The 20,584-nt window shown below is 35.8% G+C and overlaps 1 protein-coding gene across 2 annotated transcripts in view; it reads left to right on the forward strand.

Moving 5' to 3' along the window:
• Positions 1-601: 601 nt before the first annotated feature.
• Positions 602-20,584, forward strand: part of LOC106133168 (protein halfway) — a 36,963-nt gene continuing 16,980 nt past the window's right edge. For both annotated transcript variants that reach the window (XM_013332803.2, XM_013332804.2), the window contains exon 1: positions 602-997. In XM_013332803.2, the coding sequence (XP_013188257.2) occupies positions 968-997 (30 nt within the window). In that variant the 5' untranslated portion in view covers positions 602-967. The remainder of the gene's footprint in view (positions 998-20,584) is intronic.

The raw sequence follows: 20,584 nt of genomic DNA on the forward strand, positions 1-20,584 counted from the left end.
AAAGTTTTGATATTCATTGCAATATGACGTTGCAAGGTTTAGAAAAGTAAATTGAATGATTTCCTTCAATTAAAAAATTTTGGTAGTAGTTATTTAGGTAGTTGTTTGTTGCAATTTTTCAAACATGAGATGACAGTTGGGAACAAATAGTGATGTGCCAATTAAACTTTTTGGCGAAATAATATCGACATGAGAAAAGAGAGACAAAGTAAAAGAAAATTACAATTTAGTTTGTTTTGTTGTATAATTACTTTACCATTATTTTCATTTAAAATATTACTATTGCTGTGATGAGATACTAAAATATTATTATTTAAATACAATTAAAATTTATTATTTAAATTTAATAAAATAAGCAATACTTAAATGACCACTGTAGCTGTAAGATAGGTAATTATAATTGATATTTTTATAGATAAGTTGATAGAGGTCACCAGAGGCTGACCGCTGACCGCTAGGGCTCCAGCTTTGTCGCTACACCTCAGAAACTTGAACGGGAATACCGGATACCAGCGCCAGATCGACTAAACTACATCCATCCTTCTCTTTTTACGACATTCCTTATCGCGTGCACGTCTATTATACAATTCGTCTCGCTCGCACTGCGCTGAAGTGAGCACGCCACCGCGGCGGTGCAGTGCTCATAGTATTCACTTTTCTGTTGTATAGTTTCGCCAAGTTGTTGTCGGACCGAATTAGACTCGCTACATGTGTTTTGTTGTGCGGGAAATGTCAAAAGTGCGTGTTCAGTGACGATTTTATTGTGAATTAATTGCTAATTCTTTTGTCTATCAGAAAAATGTTCCTCCCTCCGGCAGTGCGGGGTCGGTGGCGCGCGAACGATGCATTTTTTATATTCCGATAGACTTGGAAAGTTGTTCACGCTTTTAATTTGTGTGTTCTAGTGTATTTTGTGGGAATTTAGATGCACTCTGTGATTTATTTTTAAAGTTGTAAATAGGTGACAATGAAACGATCTCGGTTCCAATTTTTTGATGTAAGTATATTTGTTTTAGTTTATTTTTTTATTTAATTATATAAATACATATACCTTGTTAATATAATCCTAGACTTATTTTTCATTTCATTGTAATAAGTCTACGTTTATTATATTTTCTTTATAAATTATTAATCAATTAAACAAACAGCACAAAGGTTTATCAGCGCAAATACTTTACATGTTTTTTAAAGAAAAAAAAACATGAGCTACTAGCTAAAGTGTTTTTCCTGTAGAAGTAGACAAAGAAATTGGCACGATCCCAGATTTCGTCTCAAAATATGTCACCGATTTTTTTGTAACTGTAATCAATTTTACGACCGTTTTATTTCCGAATAGTATCTAATGGGATTGTTCTCGTTTATGTGAACATATAAATTTTATTATTTCTATATGATTACGTTTAAAAATTCTGGTAAAACCGCTTTCACACCTAGTAATAAGGAATAGGAAAACTATTTTCACACGAACATAACATGACGGCGACGGTAGACTCTCGATAATGGTGAATGAACGGTAATCGACATAGACCCGACCCACTTATCGATATTCCTATTTTTATGCACTACAAGAGATAATTAAAGTCTTGGTTAAAATTTGTAATAATTGAAACATACCTTTTTTAGATGACATAAATGAACGTAGTTAAGGGATAAAATGCTATTTGTAATTGATGTCAGATAATACAATGACGATTATAATTTACAGACCTTATCCAATTCATCGACATAGGACAAATATCGATAACTGTTTACATCACATGTATATGTTTAATTCATTGTCTTCTCTTTATTTATTTACTACAATTATAATCGACAAAAATATATTTATAAAACTGACTAAGAATAATAATATTTGAATAAGTTAATAACTGGGTTATAATAACACTAAACTTGAGATTTTTAGGCGATGAGCTACTAACTTATTACTAATTGATCTCCTTTTCGAGATTTGTTGGCTCGTATTTAAAAGTGATAGGCTTATAAACTTGGGATTCTTCTTTTAAGCAATGGGTTAGCAAACTGTTACTATTTGAATCTCAATTCTATCATTAAGCGAAACAGCTGAACGTGGTCTTTCAGTCTTTTCAACATTGTTGGCTCTGTCTACTCCGCAAGGGCATATACGTGACTATATGTATGTATCTACATCTCTTTTATCCTACATAAGTGATAATAAACTTTTTCCTCTATTCTTGGTCGGAGTATTGATAAATGAGATATTTACTAGCATATTGTTTTCACTAAGTAGTTATGACTTATGACTCCTCATAAGGAAGTTATCTTTTAGTTGCCTAGAAATTTGCGTTCTTAACACCGGACAGATGAATAATTTCATAAATACTACTTACTATGAGTTCGTAATGTTCCCGTTTATAAGTATATGAGTTGTGGAACAAAGCAAATGACTTCATTATGTGGACACATACTAAAAATAGACGGGGATTAAAATAAACTGCGCTGTTATCATAATAAATTGTTATGCCTCATTGAGGAATGTTTTTCTAGTTAGCTTCAGAATTAGTTCCTGTGGTTTTGTTCAATTGGGTCTGTTCCACCTTTATTTCTACTTCTTCTTTCACCTAGCTTTAGTATAACTCCGGATGTATGGTAAGAAATTCACTTAGGTACCTACCTAGTGCAAGTTTGGCTAACTTGAAGTTTTCACTCACATAAGAAAAATCGTGCCGTATAGTTCCCGGCACCAATTGTTTAAAAGAATAGGACCACTCCATCTCTTTCCCATGGATGTCGTAAAAGGCGAATGATGGATAGACTTATAAACTTAAAATCTTCTTATATTATTTTATTATATTTTAGTCTCAATTCTATCATTAAGCCTTACAGCGGCACGTGGCCTCTCAGCCTTTCAAGACTGCTGGCCCTGTCTACCCCGCAAGGGATATAGACGTGATTATAGAAATGTAAGAATGACTGAATGAAGAAACATCATTTTAATAGCGACATACATACATCCTATTAATTTATACAGTTCTTTAGGGACTTAGGGATATCCTAACAACATAACCTCCTTTCGTTCACAGTCGGGCAACCAGAAACTGGTACAACAAACATTAATATTTGAATAATCACGTAACTAACACGACTGTGTGAGGAACATTTGATAAGAACATATAAATAAATTGTATACAGCGAGAAATTACGAGATAACGTCTGTTCCAGATAGGGTTGCTGGGCACGAATTATTAAACATATATACATATGGTCACGTCTATATTCCTTGTGGGGTAGACAGCAGTCTTGAAAAGACTGATAGGCCACGCTCAGCTATTTAGGCTTAATGATAGAATTGAGATTCAAATAGTGACAGGTTGATAGCCGATTGTTTAAAAAAGAATCCCAAATTCGTAAGCCTATCCCTTAGTCGCCTTTTACGACATCCATGGGAAAGAGATGGAGTGGTCCTATTTTTTTGTATTGGTACCGGGAACCACACGGCAATTATTAAATAGGTATGTTAAAATTTTGGTCATGTATTGGTTTAAGGTAAACAACTGACCGTCGCAATCTTTGAATAGATATATATATATGGATATAGACGTGACCATATGTATGTATGTCATGTATCAATGACTCTTTTGTGAGTTTTGTACATTAGTTTGAGCGCTAACCGATGCCCTTATGGTGACGGTAAACATCGGGAGGAAACCTGCACATTAAAGCAACTAGATATGTAGCGGGAGCGATGATTCGGGCTCGACCGCCACGAAGGGAAGATCTTCCGCCTGATGGTTGGTGAACCGCGCAGATAAATAAATAAATAAAATAAATATATACGGGACACATTACACATATTGAGTTAGCCTCGAAGTAAGTTCGAGACTTGTGTTACGAGATACTAACTCAACGATACTATAATACATACTTATAAAGATAAACATCCAAGACCCAGGCCAAGCAGGAAAAGTTCTTTTCTTATCATGCCCTGGCCGGGATTCGAACCCGGGACCTCTGGTGTCACAGACAAGCGTACTACCGCTGCGCCACAGAGGCCGTCAAATGTATGGGCACTATTTGAGCTTGCGTGCGTCACCTTAAGCCATCTTGCTTATCACCAGGCATATTGAGGTCAAACGCACTCAAATAACTATAAAAAAATCTTCAATTTTGTTTCGTTTCGGGTTTAGGGACTCTGGATATGTCTGGGCAAAATTGACGAATCCTGTTCATCTGACAACCCTAGTACCAGATGTCAACATAGCTTGGTCTATTTTTAAAGAGACACAGTTGAAATCAGTTCAGTATTATTCCAGTAAAAAACAACTTGTTACGTTGAATAATATAAAGTATTCAAAGTCCGCACATTAATAAAAGCAATACACACATTATTACGTCTTAACCTCTTACGGGGTAGACAGGGTAATGGTCACAGGAGACCCGAACGATACGTTTAGCAAGTTGGCTTCAAATTAAAAAATTGTATTAATTTTTATGGGACATTTCAAACATCACTTAATAATTGTCATATCTTTTGGTTTCACAACATTGGTTGACGTCAAATAAATAACTTAAAACTTAGTCTACTGCCGCTTCCAAAGCGTCAGTTCAGACTGCACTGCAGCATTTTCTTCAACAACGTCAACTTCACAACTATCCAAACTTAGAATAGAAATGTGGACGAGAGAATACATTGTTGTGATTAATTGATTTAATTGAAATTTAAATATGATGGAATGAGATTCAGGGATGACAGGTTATTAGTCTATCGCCTAAAAAAGCCTAACAGCCTATCAGTTTATAAGCTTATCTGCTTAAGAAACTAAGGCCGCCCGCGATTTCGTCCGCGTGGAATCATTCCCGCGGGGACTCTGGAATAAAAAGCCTTTATGTTATTCTGGGTCTTCAGCTACCTGCATACCAAATTTCATCTTAATCGGTTCAGTAGTTTTTGCGTGAAAGGTTAACAAACATCCATACTTACATCCTGACATACTCACACTGACTGACTGTTGGCTCTGTCTGTCCGTAAGGGATAAAGACGTGATTATAGTTTGTATATGTTGACGGATCATATCGTCGGACAAAACCGAAGTAGCGTGCCCCATATGTTGTTATCTATACGTAATAAATCTTTATATCTGTAGGTCACGATTGTCCGTCATCAATAGAACTAGCTAATGCAAGCTGTTTAAAAGATTAACATATTTTTTTTACTTTTCACAACAATTTTTTTTTCATCCAGTGTAAATTATGTGGTTTTTGTATACATAAAAATCGTAATAATACAGTTGAAGTTGAAGAAAATGCTGCAGTGCAGTTTGTTGCCGCTTCTTCTGCACTGACGCCTTGGAAGCGGCAATAAACTTAGTTTTAATTTATTTATTTGACGTCAACCAATGTTGTGTAACCAAAAGATTTGACAATTATTAAGCGATATGAAGTACAAGTATCCTATAATAATGAATAAAAATTTTGAATTTGAATTTGATGAAATTGAGATTTAAATAGGTAGTTGTGTGCCGGGAACCACACGACAATAATAGTATCTAATAATTGCGATAAATCTCTTAATACGAGAAATCCTACTAATATTATAAATGCGAAAGTTTGTATGTCAGTTGAAATTTGGTATGTGGGTAGCTAAAGACCCGGAATAACATATAGCCTACTTTTTATCCTAGAGCAGAGAGTCCCAAACGTATTTTGTCTACTGCCCACTTTGAGAATAAATATTGTTTTAGCGCCCCCATTTTTTCACCTATTTAAAAACCACTATAACTTCAAATTAGTTTTATTAATTATTGTGACTTATATATGTATATAATGCCTCTACACAACGCCCTCATTTTCTTTCTGGGTCTCCAACCCCCCCCCCCCCCCCCTTTGAGCCCCCCTTGAGACCTGCAGCGCCCACAAGGGGGCGTTATCGCCCTCTTTAGGAAAGACTGTCCTAGAGTTCACGTGGGATTGATAGGGTTTCCACGCGGACGAAGTCGCGGGCGGCCTCTAGTCTTTAATATTCATGACGATCCGAATAATTCTTCTCGAATGCATAACCATACTTAAAAAAAATATAATATCAATGTTTACATAACAGGTCAATTTGAAACTCATTTAAAAATCTAAATATAAATAGATGTCAGTCAATCAATTAAAATCAGATTAAAAGCGAATCAAAGACCGAACGAGTTTAGTGTCCTTACTATGTGTCAATTTATTTCTACTCGTGCCGTGTGGTTCCCGGCACCAATAAGAACGGGACGACTCCATCTCATTCCCATGGATGTCGTAAGAGGCGATAAAGGGATAGGCTTATAAACTTGGGATTCTTATTTTAGGCGATGGGCTAGCAACCTGTCACTATTTGAATCTCAATTCTTTCATGAAGAACGTGGCCTATAAGTCTTTTCAACACTGTTGGCTCTGTCTGCCCCGCAAGGGATTTAGACGTGATTATAATGTATGTATGCAACGGAATGCAAGTACATTCCAAGCGTGACATAATAAAGGTTCAAAACGTGACAATTATTTTCAAACAAGCTATTAATAGCCAACTATGTACTGTATGCCGTGTGGTTAATGGCACTTTAGAATTGCACCACTCCATTATCTTTGCCATGCATATCGTAAAAGGCGACCAAGGGAAGGACTAACTTGGGAAAGGCGATCGGCCACTCCTTCTCTTTCCCATGGTTGTCGTAAAAGGCGACTAAGAGATACGCGTATAAATTTGGGATTTCTCTTTTAGGCGATCGGCAAGCAACCATTCACTATTTGAATCTCAATTCTATCATTAAGCCCAACAGCTGAACGTGGTTTATCAGTATTTTCAAGACTGTAAGCTCTGCCTACCCCGCAAGGTATATATACATATATATGTATACATGACTAAATGTGCGTGTGTAAAAATAATAATTCTCATAAATGTAACAAATCATTTTTTGTCCATTACGAAGAAACGACAACAGTTCCACATGTTTCATGACATGACCCCCGTGACTTCGACAATCGAGTGTCGTGACAATCCAATTACACATTTGCTCCTTGACCGCACCAATCATTGTTCATGACACAACATCAGTCTTCATGATTTAATTGCATTTTACTTGTTATCTTGAGATCTTACTGTTAAACATTGAGTTATGAGAGATTATATCAAATGTATTAATAGAAGATGTGAGATAGTGTCGTGTGGTTCCCGGCACTAATTAAAAATAAGAATAGGACCACCCCATCTCTTTCCCATGGATGTCGTAAAAGGCGACTAAGGGATAAGCTTACAAACTTAGGATTCTTTTTTTAGGCGATGGACTAGCAACCTACTGTCACTAGTCACTATTTGCATCTCAATTCTATCATTAAGCCAAATAGCTGAACGTGGCCGAACGGTCTTTTCAAGATTGTTGGCTCTGTCTACCCCGTAAGGGATGGAGACGTGATTATATGTATGTGTTCATTTTAGATGTACGACAGGATATGTATGTATGTTTATATTTACTTTACTGACGGCCTCTGTGGCGCAGCGGTAGTGCGCTTGTCTGTGTCACCGGAGGTCCCGGGTTCGAATCCCGGCCAGGGCGTGATGAGAAACGAACTTTCTCTGATTGGCCTGGGTCTTGGATGTTTATCTATATACGTATTTATTATAGTATCGTTGAGTTAGTATCTCGTAACACAAGTTTCGAACTTACTTCGAGGCTAACTCAATCTGTGTAATTTGTCCCGTATATATTTATTATTTAAAGATTTAAAAGCTAAATACCCCGTTATGACGACAAAGCCGATTCTCGAAAGATTGAAAGGCCACGTTTGTTGTATGGTTCAAAGATGGAATCGAGTCGCATCTTTCGGTTTCACAACATTGGTTGACGTCAAATAGGAAATTACTTTTAACTACATAATAAAATTATTGCTTCAATACTGTTAATTCAGTTATGGCAAAACTATTATCAGTGATCTATAAGTGCAGATATTATTCTCATAACGTACGCGGGTTGGAAGTATGTTGCTAGTTAGGAAGTTAATTCTCGCTAGCAAAGCGAGAATTAACTTTCTTCAATGTTCAAAAACAATAATTCGAACTTAGAATAGAATAGATTTATTGTCAAAATTGGATACAAGGTATCACTTATTGACGATATACATATATACCTAACTTAAATCTAATTATAACTACTACCGCTTCCAAAGCGCATGTGTAGAAGAAGCGGCGGAACAAACTACACTGCAGCATTTTCATCGGACGTCAATTTACCAAAATAGATCTCTTAAATCTTAATCGTGGACGAATGCACATTGTCTACATTAAAAAACATGAATGAATGTAGAACTTATTATGTCAATACGAATATTTCGTCAAATAAAATAAAGATAAAATTAAATTTGTACATACTGTACAAATTATGTCAAGACCATGTTAAAAATGCACAAGCATTTACAAGGCCATTATGTCAAGCTTGGGCCACACATCTTAGAATTGGGAAAGAAATGTACACGAGATAATACGTTGTTAAGTTGTTTGGATTTAATTAAAATTAAAATTTAAGTAGACAGAAGTATGTTAGGCTATAGTTAGTATGTTAGAAACGTTTGCAACAAAACAACTGAAAACAAAAGAGTATCTATCTATGTTTTACATAAAATGTGGAACAATGTGATCACTACAGCCGTTGTGCGTCAATATTTTACTTATTGTTATGACTGTGTTGCGTTGTCAGTGATTTTGTTATGGGAATCTAGTACAATGTCCTGTCAATAATAATCACGTCTAAATCCCTTGCGGGGTAGACAGAGCCAACAGTCTTAAAAAGACGGATAGGGCACGTTCAGATGCTTGGGTTTTTGATAAAATTAAGACAGGTTGCTAGCCCATCGCCTCAAGGGAGAATTTCAAGTTTATAAGATTATCCCTCAGTTGCCTTATCCGACATCCATGGGAAAGCGATGGTCCTTTTCTTATTTCTATTGGTTCCGGGAAACACTCGTCTCTTTGTAATATTAGGTATGGAATCTATAGATGAGATTCTAATAAATAATAAATATATAGTAGGTACCTACTAAAATAATAAATATAATATAAACTTAAATTATTTCTAAAAATATATTGCAACCAAACAGTTTGCAACATATCTATTGATATTTATAGGAAACCTGTTTAATCAATAATGCATTGGGTATTTAATATGTTAATGAACCGTAAGTATCGGATACCACAACAAGATTTGATAATAAAAAATATTACAACACTGAGATGCACATTATTAATATGTCAACCATTAACTTCATATTAATCCTTAAGATATGTCAGGATTAATAAACTGTCAAGTGTGTGTCAGGCTACGGAAATGTAAGGTTTCTTATCATAATATAAATATTAGCCTCTTTTAGTTGGTCTAAATAAAGCGCTATTAAAGTCTCGTCATACAGTTAAGGGTTCAATACATAAGAATTTAAAAAGCCCCAGTTATTTTTTTATTAACATATCTAAATGAAACTTTGGAAGGAAATACAAACATCTAAATATTAGAAATAAAAACACATAATTTCAGAAAAAATCTCAGATCTTTTATGTTATTTCTATAATTTTAGAAAAGTCAGTGTGTTTTAATCAAATTCTAATGCAAAAATTGTATTCATTATTATAGGACACTTCGTGTGATACGAAAAGTCCATAAATTTATGTGTTAATTATTATCATATCATAATAATTTATTTGACGTCAACCAATGTTGTGAAACCAAATCACAACATTGGTTGACGTCAAATAAATTACTTAAAACTAAGTTTACCGCCGCTTCCAAAGCGTCAGTGCAGAAGAAGCGGTAACAAATTGCAATAAAGCATTAGTTAACACGGATTTCATTACCAACCCCAAAAAATGCAGTAACCCCACTAAAATCTTCATAATTAGTTTTAATACATACATATATACATACATATGATCACGTCTATATCCCTTGCGGGGTAGACAGAGCCAACAGTCTTGAAAAGACTGAATGGCCACGTTCAGCTATTTGGCTTAATGATAGAACCGAGATTCAAATAGTGACAGGTTGCTAGCCCATCGCCTAAAAGAGGAATCCTAAGTTTATAAGCCTATCCCTTAGTCGCCTTTTACGACATCCATGGGAAAGAGATGGAGTGGTCCTATTCTTTTTTGTAATAGTGCCGGGAACCACACGGCTATTAGTTTTAATTACTATAAGTAACCTTAGAAACCCGCGTGGAAACAGCAGTGCTAAATATAAATTTAGATTTGCGTCTAACAGATGTGCTCAAAGAGTGATCCGAGGTGGTAACATGGCCGGTAACGGTCGTTCTAATATTTCTCATCTCGTGACTCAATGATGTCAAAATAGGACAGTTGCTAAGCGTGGACTTGGATCGCCGCAATTTTTTATTTATTATGCTCGTGTGACATTTGTATGTGTCATCATTCTAATAGGTATCACTAATTGTCACCCGCGAATTGGATTTAAAACGATTTTTGACGTATTGAATAATGAAAAAAGGTTCCGAAAGATATTTATCATTTTTTAATAATTTCTTAATAGAAATTTTAACTAAAACGTATAACGCGTTATAAAGATAATGTCGATTACTGATGCTGGCAGAATAAATATATTTTGTAATTTTTAATTTTGCTTATAATCATTAGTCAGAATTGTGGTTTTATAAAAAAAAAGACATGCACGTTATGTTTGTAGTAAGTATATTATATAAAAAACTAATTTTGTTAATTATTTCATTTAATCGTAACTAGTAGTGACAATGGGTCAAAACTTATTGTCCACTTTTTAAGGTAGGTACTGAATATCGTTGGTTGACACAAGTATTTTCGTCAAATCGCGATATTTATTATTTTCCTTAACTGTTCTTTTTCCCATTTTATCCTTTAATCGGCTGTGGATACATCACACAATAAGATCGTATATATATACCGTCCAATTTCGTAATTTCATGTGTCTTCAAACCATGACATTGGCAGAATCACCGAAAGTCCGGTGGAAGTCATAATATAGAAAAAAAAGGAAGGTCCTGAATTATAAGTAAACAATCTTGATACTTGCGTCACTGTTGAAAAAAAGATATTTTAATTAGTACCTATGGTTAATAGAAAAAGTAATTTATAATGACATCTGTAACTTTATTTAACTATTTTGTTTAAAGGTTTGCAAATAAACTTGATTGTGTCTTTGTATAATTAGAATTTATTAAATTTTATTTCAATATTTCTAGAACATACGTTTTATACATATAAAGGTCGGAACTTGTGTACCTAATTTCGACAAAAATTATTGACAAAGCATATGCGATTGCGCATAATTAATCAAAGTACATACTAGCATTGTTTACTCACTATAACGTGATTCAATACGAGTGCGTGCGCGCATACCTAATACATAGATCTGACCACACCTATATAATATGTCACGCTTGGCAAATATTTACTTATTCCAACCGTTGTAAAACCCACGAAAATTTAAATAAATTAGTAGTATACATACATGTAATCACGTCTATATCCCTTGCTAGGTAGACAGACTCAACAGTCTTGGATAGGCTACAATCAGCTGTTTGGCTTAATGCTAGAATTGAGATTCAAATAGTGACAGGTTGCTAGCCGATCGCCTAAAAGAAGAATCTCAAGTTTATAAGCCTATCCCGTAGTTGGTCTTTTATGACATCACTGGTAACGCGATGAAGTGGTCCTATTCTTTTTTTATTGGTATCACACGGCAACTTATAACTCTTAATGAAATAACGAGAAACTTATTGACTTATTGCCACCCCGGCGGGGGTCTAATTCTGACATTGTTTGAGTCTGTTTCCACTATACTAGTTTATGAGCACCCCGCCCTGTGCGTCTGTTTGCCTTGCCCAAGTGGCAGCCGCTCCCAGTGTTGACAAATAGACGAGACTTACGTACTCTATACCTTTATGACCTTAGGTAATCAACGATCAATTAGTGACGTGGGAATTTCCAGAACAAAATCTTGAGTAGTTATTTTTAATGCCGTGTGGTACACCGGTACCAATACAAAAAAGAATAGGACCACTCCATCTCTTTCCCATGGATGTCGTGAAAGGCGACTAAAGGATAGGCTTACAAACTTGGGATTCTTTTTTAGGCGATGGGCCAGCAACCTGTCACTATTTGAATCTCAATTCTATCATAAAGCCAAATAGCTGAACGTGGCCTGTCAGTCTCTACAGAACTATTGGCCCTGTCTACCTCGCAAGGGATATAGACGTGACCATATGAATGTACAAAATGTATGTTCCATCACTAAGCCTGATCTGATCCTTTCAGTCTTTTCAAGGCTCGATTCTGTCTACCCCTTAAAGGATAAAGACGTGATTAGTGGCCATTCAGTCTTTTCAAGTCTTTTGGCTCTGTCTACCCCGCAAGGGATAGACGTGACCATATGTATGTATGTTATTTTTAGTTGAACTCTTCTGTGGCGCAGCGGTAGCGCGGTTATCTTATAAAACCTAAGGTCTCCGGTTCGATTCCCGGCCAGGGAATAGTGAGAAACGTACTTTCTCTGATCTGGGATATTTATCTATAAAATATACTTAGTATCGTTAGTTGGTTTAGGGTTGCCACCTTTTTTTTTGAAGAAAAATAGTATTATTTTTTTTTAATCAAAAAAATATAGTACTTTTGGGAAATTAAGGAAAAAAAAATAGTATACATCTATTTTCAATCTTTATTTATTTTTCCATGAGTATTTATTATTACTTTTCGCTTTGGCCATCAAGGTTCTAATATTTTTAAAATAATACATGAATGAGTTTCGTTCAAAAATTCCCTATACAGCGCTGCGGGTGCGTTCCATTCACAGTTAATTAAAAAAAAGCGCGACAATTGAATTTGCGATAAAAATATAGTATTTTTCGTCCTATATTGTTTTTCTATAATATAAAGTTCAATTGACTAAAATATAGTACGATACTATATAATATAGTACGGGTGGCAACTCTAGTTGGTATAGTAAAAAGTTGAAGTCGCCAGCTAGCAACTTTGTTTACATAATCTGTGTATAAATGTCGTTCTTGTCAATCATAGTGGGCGGCAGGTATTTATTTACTGTGATTGGTCTTAGCACATTCAAATGTTTATCATCCTTGAAACTTATTTACACGTTGATATATCTCAGTAGAATTTTGTTTAAACAATTTAATGGCGACAGAAATTAAACACTAAACGATAAACTTTGTCATTAATGTGCGTAGTGATTTTGATAAATATAGTTACTGTTATTGCAGTGTATAATATTTTTTTTCATCATTGTAAAATAAGAAGGGTGTAAGTTAAGCTTACCTACCCTGCCCTATATCTAATGAACACACACCTTTCCAAGACTGTTGGCTCTGTCTACCCCGCAAGGGATATAGACGTGATTATATATATGTATGTATGTACGAGCTAATATTGCAAAACTAGTTAGTAGATGTTAACGTTTGAAGCATCAAATTGCAGTCTATTTATACAAAGTAATTCCGTGTATCTATTCACAATGCAGTATCGAGTTTGACGGCTATGCGTGGCTTGCATTTCATTAGCTATTATGGAATCTTATTATAAGCGTGATTATAGATGCATATAATCACGTCTTTATCCTTTAAGGGGTAGACAGAATCGAGCCTTGAAAAGACTGAAAGGAAACGTTCAGATAAGGCTTATTGATGGAACATACATTTGTACATTCGTATGGTCACGTCTATATCCCTTGCGGGGTAGACAGGGCCAATAGTTCTGTAGAGACTGACAGGCCACGTTCAGCTGTTTGGCTTTATGATAGAATTGAGATTCAAATAGCGACAGGTTGCTAGCCCATCGCCTAAAATAAGAATGCCAAGTTTAAAAGCCTATCCCTTAGTCGCCTCTTACGACATCCACTTGAAATGAGATGGAGTGGTCCAATTCTTTTTTCTAATGGTGCCGGGAACCACACGGCACATTGATGGAGTTGAGATTCAATTAGTCGTAACAATACCGTGTGCACATTGTTACGATTAATTGAATCTTACAAGTCGAGTCAACAAGTCAATAAATATATTTTTTTATATCTTTAAAAAAGTCGCCATTTTGGTTCAACTTTTATTCTTTGTATTTTAAGGCGGAAAAATGTACGATGATTCCTCGGAATGATGACGAAGCTGAGTCAGGTGATCGTGCGCACTATATGATTAATTATTGGCTTAAACACTAAGAAAAAATATAGTTTAGTTGAAATGCATTGCCAATGACTGGTTAAAATGGCTGGAGAAGTCGTAGGTTCGATTTTAGGCTTGAACAAATAGGTATAAGCGCGAGAGCGAAGAATTCTTCGTCTTTTATTATTATTTACATACATACATACATACCTATATAAAATCACGCCTGTTTCCCGGAGGGGTAGACAAAAACATTAATAACATATAGGCTACTTTTTGTCACAAAACGCAGACAACTCATCATATATATATTTTTTAGATAAAATTTACCTCGTGTCTATAAATAGCTATTTGCACGGGAAATATGTAATAACAAATGTTTATCTTATCGGTATATCGTTCATATTTGAAGGGATAAGCTGCCGATTAGGGCCCGGACGAGCTACTCATCCGATGGTAACAATAAGCCCTTTCATTTTTGTCTGGAATGCACTAGAATAAATAAATAATAATAAATAAATATATACGAAACAAATTACACAGATTGAGTTAGCCTCGAAGTAAGTTCGAGACTTGTGTTACGATATACTAACTCAACAATACATAAAACATAAACAAACATATAGTCACGTCTATATCCCTTACGGGGTAGACAGAGCCAATAGTCCCGAAAAGACTGAATGGCTACATTCAGCTGCTCGGCTTAATGATGGAATTGAGATCCAAATAGTGACAGGTTGCTAGCCCATCGCCTAAAAAAAGAATCACAAGTATGTAAGCCTATCCCTTAGTCGCCTTTTACGACATCCATGGGAAAGAAATGGAGTGGTCCTATTCTTTTTTGTATTGGTGCCGGGAACCACACGGCACTAACTCAACGATATTATATTTAATAATAAATACGCATATTAGTTTGAATTCTAACCGATGCTCTTACGGCGAGTGAAAACATCGTGAGGAAACCTGCACATTCATACAAATGATCGATCCAATACGGGTTTAAATTATTGCACATACATATAATGATGTCTATATCCCTTGTGGGGTAGACAGAGCCAACAGTCTTGAAAATACTGATAGGCCACGTTCAGCTATTTGGCTTACTGATAGAATTGAGATTCATATAAAGCGACAAGTTGCTAGCCCGTCGACTAAAATTATAATTTCAAGTTTATCCATGGGAAAGACTTGGAGTTGTCCTATTCTTTTTTCTATTGGTGCCGGGAACCACACGGCACTTAAAAATATTGTAACAACGTTAGAACATTGATCTCCAAAAACAACATATGCATATACCTACAAAAATTAATCGCATTTTAACTACAGCTAAATTTATCGTTTGGCAACACCGAGACACCGTCGCATGCGCATGTATTCCCTCACTACGAGATAAGAATACGGCCGGACGACACAATTATCCAATGGACGTCTTCCTCTGTTGGTCAAGTCAAGAATTGACATCAAGGATCTTAGCATATCATCACTTACAGTATGACACACCTTTGAATTTGAACAACAGAAAAAAATATAGTACAGTGTGGTTCCCGGCACCGATACAAAAAAGAATAGGACCACTCCATCTCTTTCCCATGGATGTCGTAAAAGTCGACTAAGGGATAGGCTTAGAAACTTAGGATTCTTTTTTAGGCGATGGGCTAGCAACCATTCCATTCCATTCCAGCCATTCAGTCTTTTCAAGACTGTTGGCTCTGTCTACCCCGCAAGGGAGATAGACGTGACCATATGTATGTATGTATGTATGAAAAAAAAAAATATTAAACTCTTCAGTGCCGTGTGGTTCCAGGCACCAACAAAAAAAAGAAAAGGCCCACACCGTTTAGTTCCCATGGATGTCGTAAATGGTGAAAAAATAGCTGAACGTGGCCATTCAGACTTTTCAAGACCGTTGGCTCTACCCCGCAAGGGATATAGACGTGAACATACGTATGTATGTATGTATGAGCACGATGTCAAATGATGAGCGTTCTTTTTGATATGACTATCCTTCTAATTTTTTTTTCCTTCTAACCGATTTCGGTATAAAATCCTGTGACTCAACACGGTTCGTATCAATACATCGCCAATATACAGAGCAGTGAAGACCGCCGTGTGGTTCCCGGCACCAACACAAAAAAGAATAGGACCACTCCAGCACTTTTCCATGGATGTCGTAAAAGGCGACTAAGGGATAGGCTTACAAACTTGGGATTCTTTTTTAGGCGTTGGGTTAGCAACCTGTCACTATTTGAATCTCAATTCTATCATTAAGCCAAATAGCTGAACGTGGCCATTCAGCCTTTTTAAGACTGTTGGCTCTGTCTACCCCGCAAGGGATATAGACGTGACCATATGTATGTATGTATGTATGTGAAGACCGCCCCGGCGCCATATTCTTTGCTCTGTGGCAAATACAAACACATGCCGTTTTTACTGCCGCAGACGTAAACAAAAATGGCAGATTTGTATGGTTAATGTCATTAATTTATGACCCATAAACATGGGTTATAGTTTATAGTAGCCATGGTCTCATCGATGCGAGATTTATCTCAACATGCGGTACCTAGCTGCCGACTGCGACTTCGTTCCCGTATACTTATTGAAATTAGATTTAGAATGGATTTAGGATGAGCAATTAGTAACATATATAGACACGTCTATATCCCTTGCAGGGTAGACAGAGCCATCAGTCTTAAAAAGGTTGATAGGCAACGTTCAGCTTCTTGGCTTGATGATAGAAATGAGATTCATATAGTGACAGGTTGCTCCCAAATTTATAAGCCTATCCCTTAGTCGCCTTTTACGAAATCCATGGGAAAGAGAAGGCGTGGTCCTATCCTTTTTTTATTGGTGCCGGGAACCACACGGCAGACTAACCTAACCTAAGTAAATTATAGTTAGTATTATCGCTTGTACCGAATTTGACGAAATTTAAAACTTTAATTTTCTTCAGTATATAATTAAAAAAATTTACCCAAGCAACAAATTTCAAGGCAATATAGTGTCGATATAGAAGAAAAAAAAACTCTACAATAGTGAATGCCGAAGACATACACGTGTAGCGAAAGAACAAAGCGGAAATAGTAGGTAGGCACCAAGGGACAAAAAATTGTTTAAATTAAATACCAAGGTTCTGATATGTGATAGTGTGATCAGAAAGATATGACAATTATTAAGTGACTAGCTGTGCCCGCGACTTCGGCCGCGTTGAATAGTTATTTTGGGCATCATTGAAGCTCTCAAGGATAAATAATTTTCCCCGTTTTTTTACATTTTCCATTATTTCTTTGCTCCTTAAAGTTGCAGCGTGATGCATGCAGGCGCTACTGTAAAATATTTTTAGGTTAGAAGGTCTGTGGGGTCATCGCCCTCAATGCACTTGTTCAAGGGCCCTTGTTTGCTGATCGGTCCGTCAATAGATAGATATACAACCTCTTTGTTTGCATAACACAACTCGCCTGACGCCATCTTGAATTTTGAGAATGGATTACATGAATTCTTTTTATTACTGGTACTTATTTATGTATATGAAAAATAAATGCTTACGTTGCATAATTTTAAAGTTAGGTAGGTATATTAATCTTTACCTAAAATAGGTAAGTAAGTAAGAATATTGGTACATTAAAATTACATTACGAGGTAGTGTTGTAGATTATAAAAAGAGTCACTATGTTGATAAAAGGTTTATTTAGTACACTACACAGAATATACATATGTATATAAAACTATTTCGATGAGAACAAGGGAATACACGGTTTGCTATAACATTTATTTTATACTAGCCGTGCCCGCGACTTCGTCCGCGTAGAATAGTTATTTTGGGCATCATTGAAGCCCTCAAGAATGAATAATTTACCCCGTTTTTTCTCTCTCCTCAACGTCAACTATATATCTGTATCTACCTTTGCAAAATTAAATAAAAATCGATCCAGAAGTTACTTAGTTTTTAAGCGATGGGCTAGCAACCTGTCACTATCTCTCAATTCCATCATTAAGCAATTTCAATTTTCGAGACTTTTGGCTCAATCTACCCCGCAAGGTACATAGACGTGACTAAATGTATTTAAGTTTTTTAGTGCATTCGTTGAAAACAATAAGTCTAAACCGTAAGCTGAGTGACCTAACTCATTTCTAGGCAATCGCAACTACATACTTACTTATCAAAGTTTATCTCTTAATTTCCATTCCGATCAGAGTTAGTATTTTCATGTAAGATGACGTACCTCCTTAGGATTTTAGTAAACAAGTCACTAATAACAATTATCCATCTGTTTATCGTCTGTCTGACAAACACATACATCATTTAAATGACTATTGGTCATAGAGTGTAACAGCCTGTATGTGAGCTGAGCAGATCAGTAGAGCGCGCATTCAAGTGCTTATTTACATAAGAGAAAATGCAGTGCAAACCCTAACATTAATCTTAATTTCAAAGTAGGTAATTAATGAGAATCATCATCAGAAGAGGTTAATAACTCTTATCACTTATTTATTAAAAGTACCCGGCACCAATACAAAAAGGAATAGGACCGCTCCATCTCTTTCCCATGGATGTCGTAAAAGGCGACTAAGGGATAGGCTTATAAAATTGCGATCCTTTTTGTAGGCGATGAGCTAGCAACCTGTCACTATTTGGATCTCAATTTCATCATTAAGCCGAGCAGCTGAACGTGGCCATTCAGTCTTTTCGGGACTATTGGCTCTGTCTACCCCGTAAGGGATATAGACGTGACTATATGTATTTATGTATTCATTATATGGCAACGTTTTTATAAGCTTTAGTCAAAACCATTCTTTTGAAGTTGGGTAAAAAAATCATTTTTAATGGGCGTTATGGCTACCAATGTGGATCTCAATTCCAGTCTTCTCTCTTCTTTAGAGTATAATATAATAATAACCAGAAGGGTAAATAGGCATTTTTAGCTTTTGCATGTAACACTTTAGGCGTCACCTTGCTTATCAATAGGCAGATAGAGATTAAACGCACTCAAATTATTATATAAAAATAAAAGAAACTAGACGATTGTGGTTCGCGATTAAAAAAATATGTGATGAAACACAATTTATCCAGACTACCCACTTTAAACAGGAGTAGTCACGTAAATTAGATGGTCAGACTCCGGGTAACATCACTACACAGTACCTACATATATAGTAAAGTCGCTTTCTGCGTCTGTATGTATAATATGTAGGTAGGTATGCTTAGATCTTTAAAACTACACAACGAATTTTAAAAAAGGTTTTTCAATAGATAGAGTGATTGAATGAGGTATGTTTAGATGTATAAATGCTGCCTGAGCTAGTACTGAATATAAAAAAGGCCTCGCGCACTCTAAAGATGTAAAATATGACTCTGAATAACTATCGCATTTGTAATAAAATCTGTAATGGGTTAAACATCTTAATGTTTGCATGCTCACTGTTATGACTGAACAATTAGGTATAATTATAGATCTAAATATAGCTGAGCACGCTATTCGTTTGTTCAAATCCTACTACTATTATAAAGGCGAAAGTTTGTATGGATGTTTGTTACTCTTTCACGCAAAAACTACTGAACCGATTACCATGAAATTTGGTGTGTAGGTAGCTGAAGACCCAGAATAACACATAGGCTACTTTTTATCCCAGAGTTCCCGCGGGATTGATAGGGTTTCCATGCGGACGAAGTCGCGGGCGGCCTCTAGTAAGAAATAAAAATACTTACTCTGCATTTGATAAAAAAAATTTTTTTATAAGAATAAAAATTATAAATTGTTGATAAATAGTAATAAGGCATTGTGGATGGTAGTCTGGATGAAGTCAGATATTGGAAGAGACCTCATCGGCGTTGGGCTCTCCAGATAAAAGTACTAACTATAGTTATGATCAATAAAAAAAAAAACTAAACGTCCGCCAAGCTATTTGAATCTCAATTCTATCACTAACTAAGCCAAATAGCTGAGCGTAGCCTATCAGTCTTTTCAAGACTGTTGGCTCTGTCTACCCCACAAGGGATATAGACGTGACAATATGTATGTAAGTCCTCCAAGCGTCTGTCTGATAGTTTGACATACATAAGTAGCGAGAAAGGGTACCTACCTCAAAAATGAATAATATGCTTTACCACGACTGCGACAAAGATGATGAAAATCCTACTAATATTATAAATGCGAAAGTTTGCGAGTATGTCAGGATGTCAAAATAGGTGTTTGTTACTCTTTCACGCAAAAACTACTGAACCGATTACGATGAAATTTGGTATGTATGTAGCTGAAGACCCAGAATACATATAGGCTACTTTTTATCCCGGAGTTCCCGCGGGATTGATTCCACGCGGACGAAGTCGCGGGCGGCCTCTAGTAATTTATATAAATACATTTCATAATGCACCCCAAGACTGCGTAAGGAAGGTTAATTTGTAATGCAAGTTACTTTACAAATTTCAAATCTTTTCCCATCTTATTTATTCAGATATTTAGACGAA

Source organism: Amyelois transitella, chromosome 13 (assembly GCF_032362555.1).
Source record: "Amyelois transitella isolate CPQ chromosome 13, ilAmyTran1.1, whole genome shotgun sequence".
NCBI classification, from domain to species: domain Eukaryota; kingdom Metazoa; phylum Arthropoda; class Insecta; order Lepidoptera; family Pyralidae; genus Amyelois; species Amyelois transitella.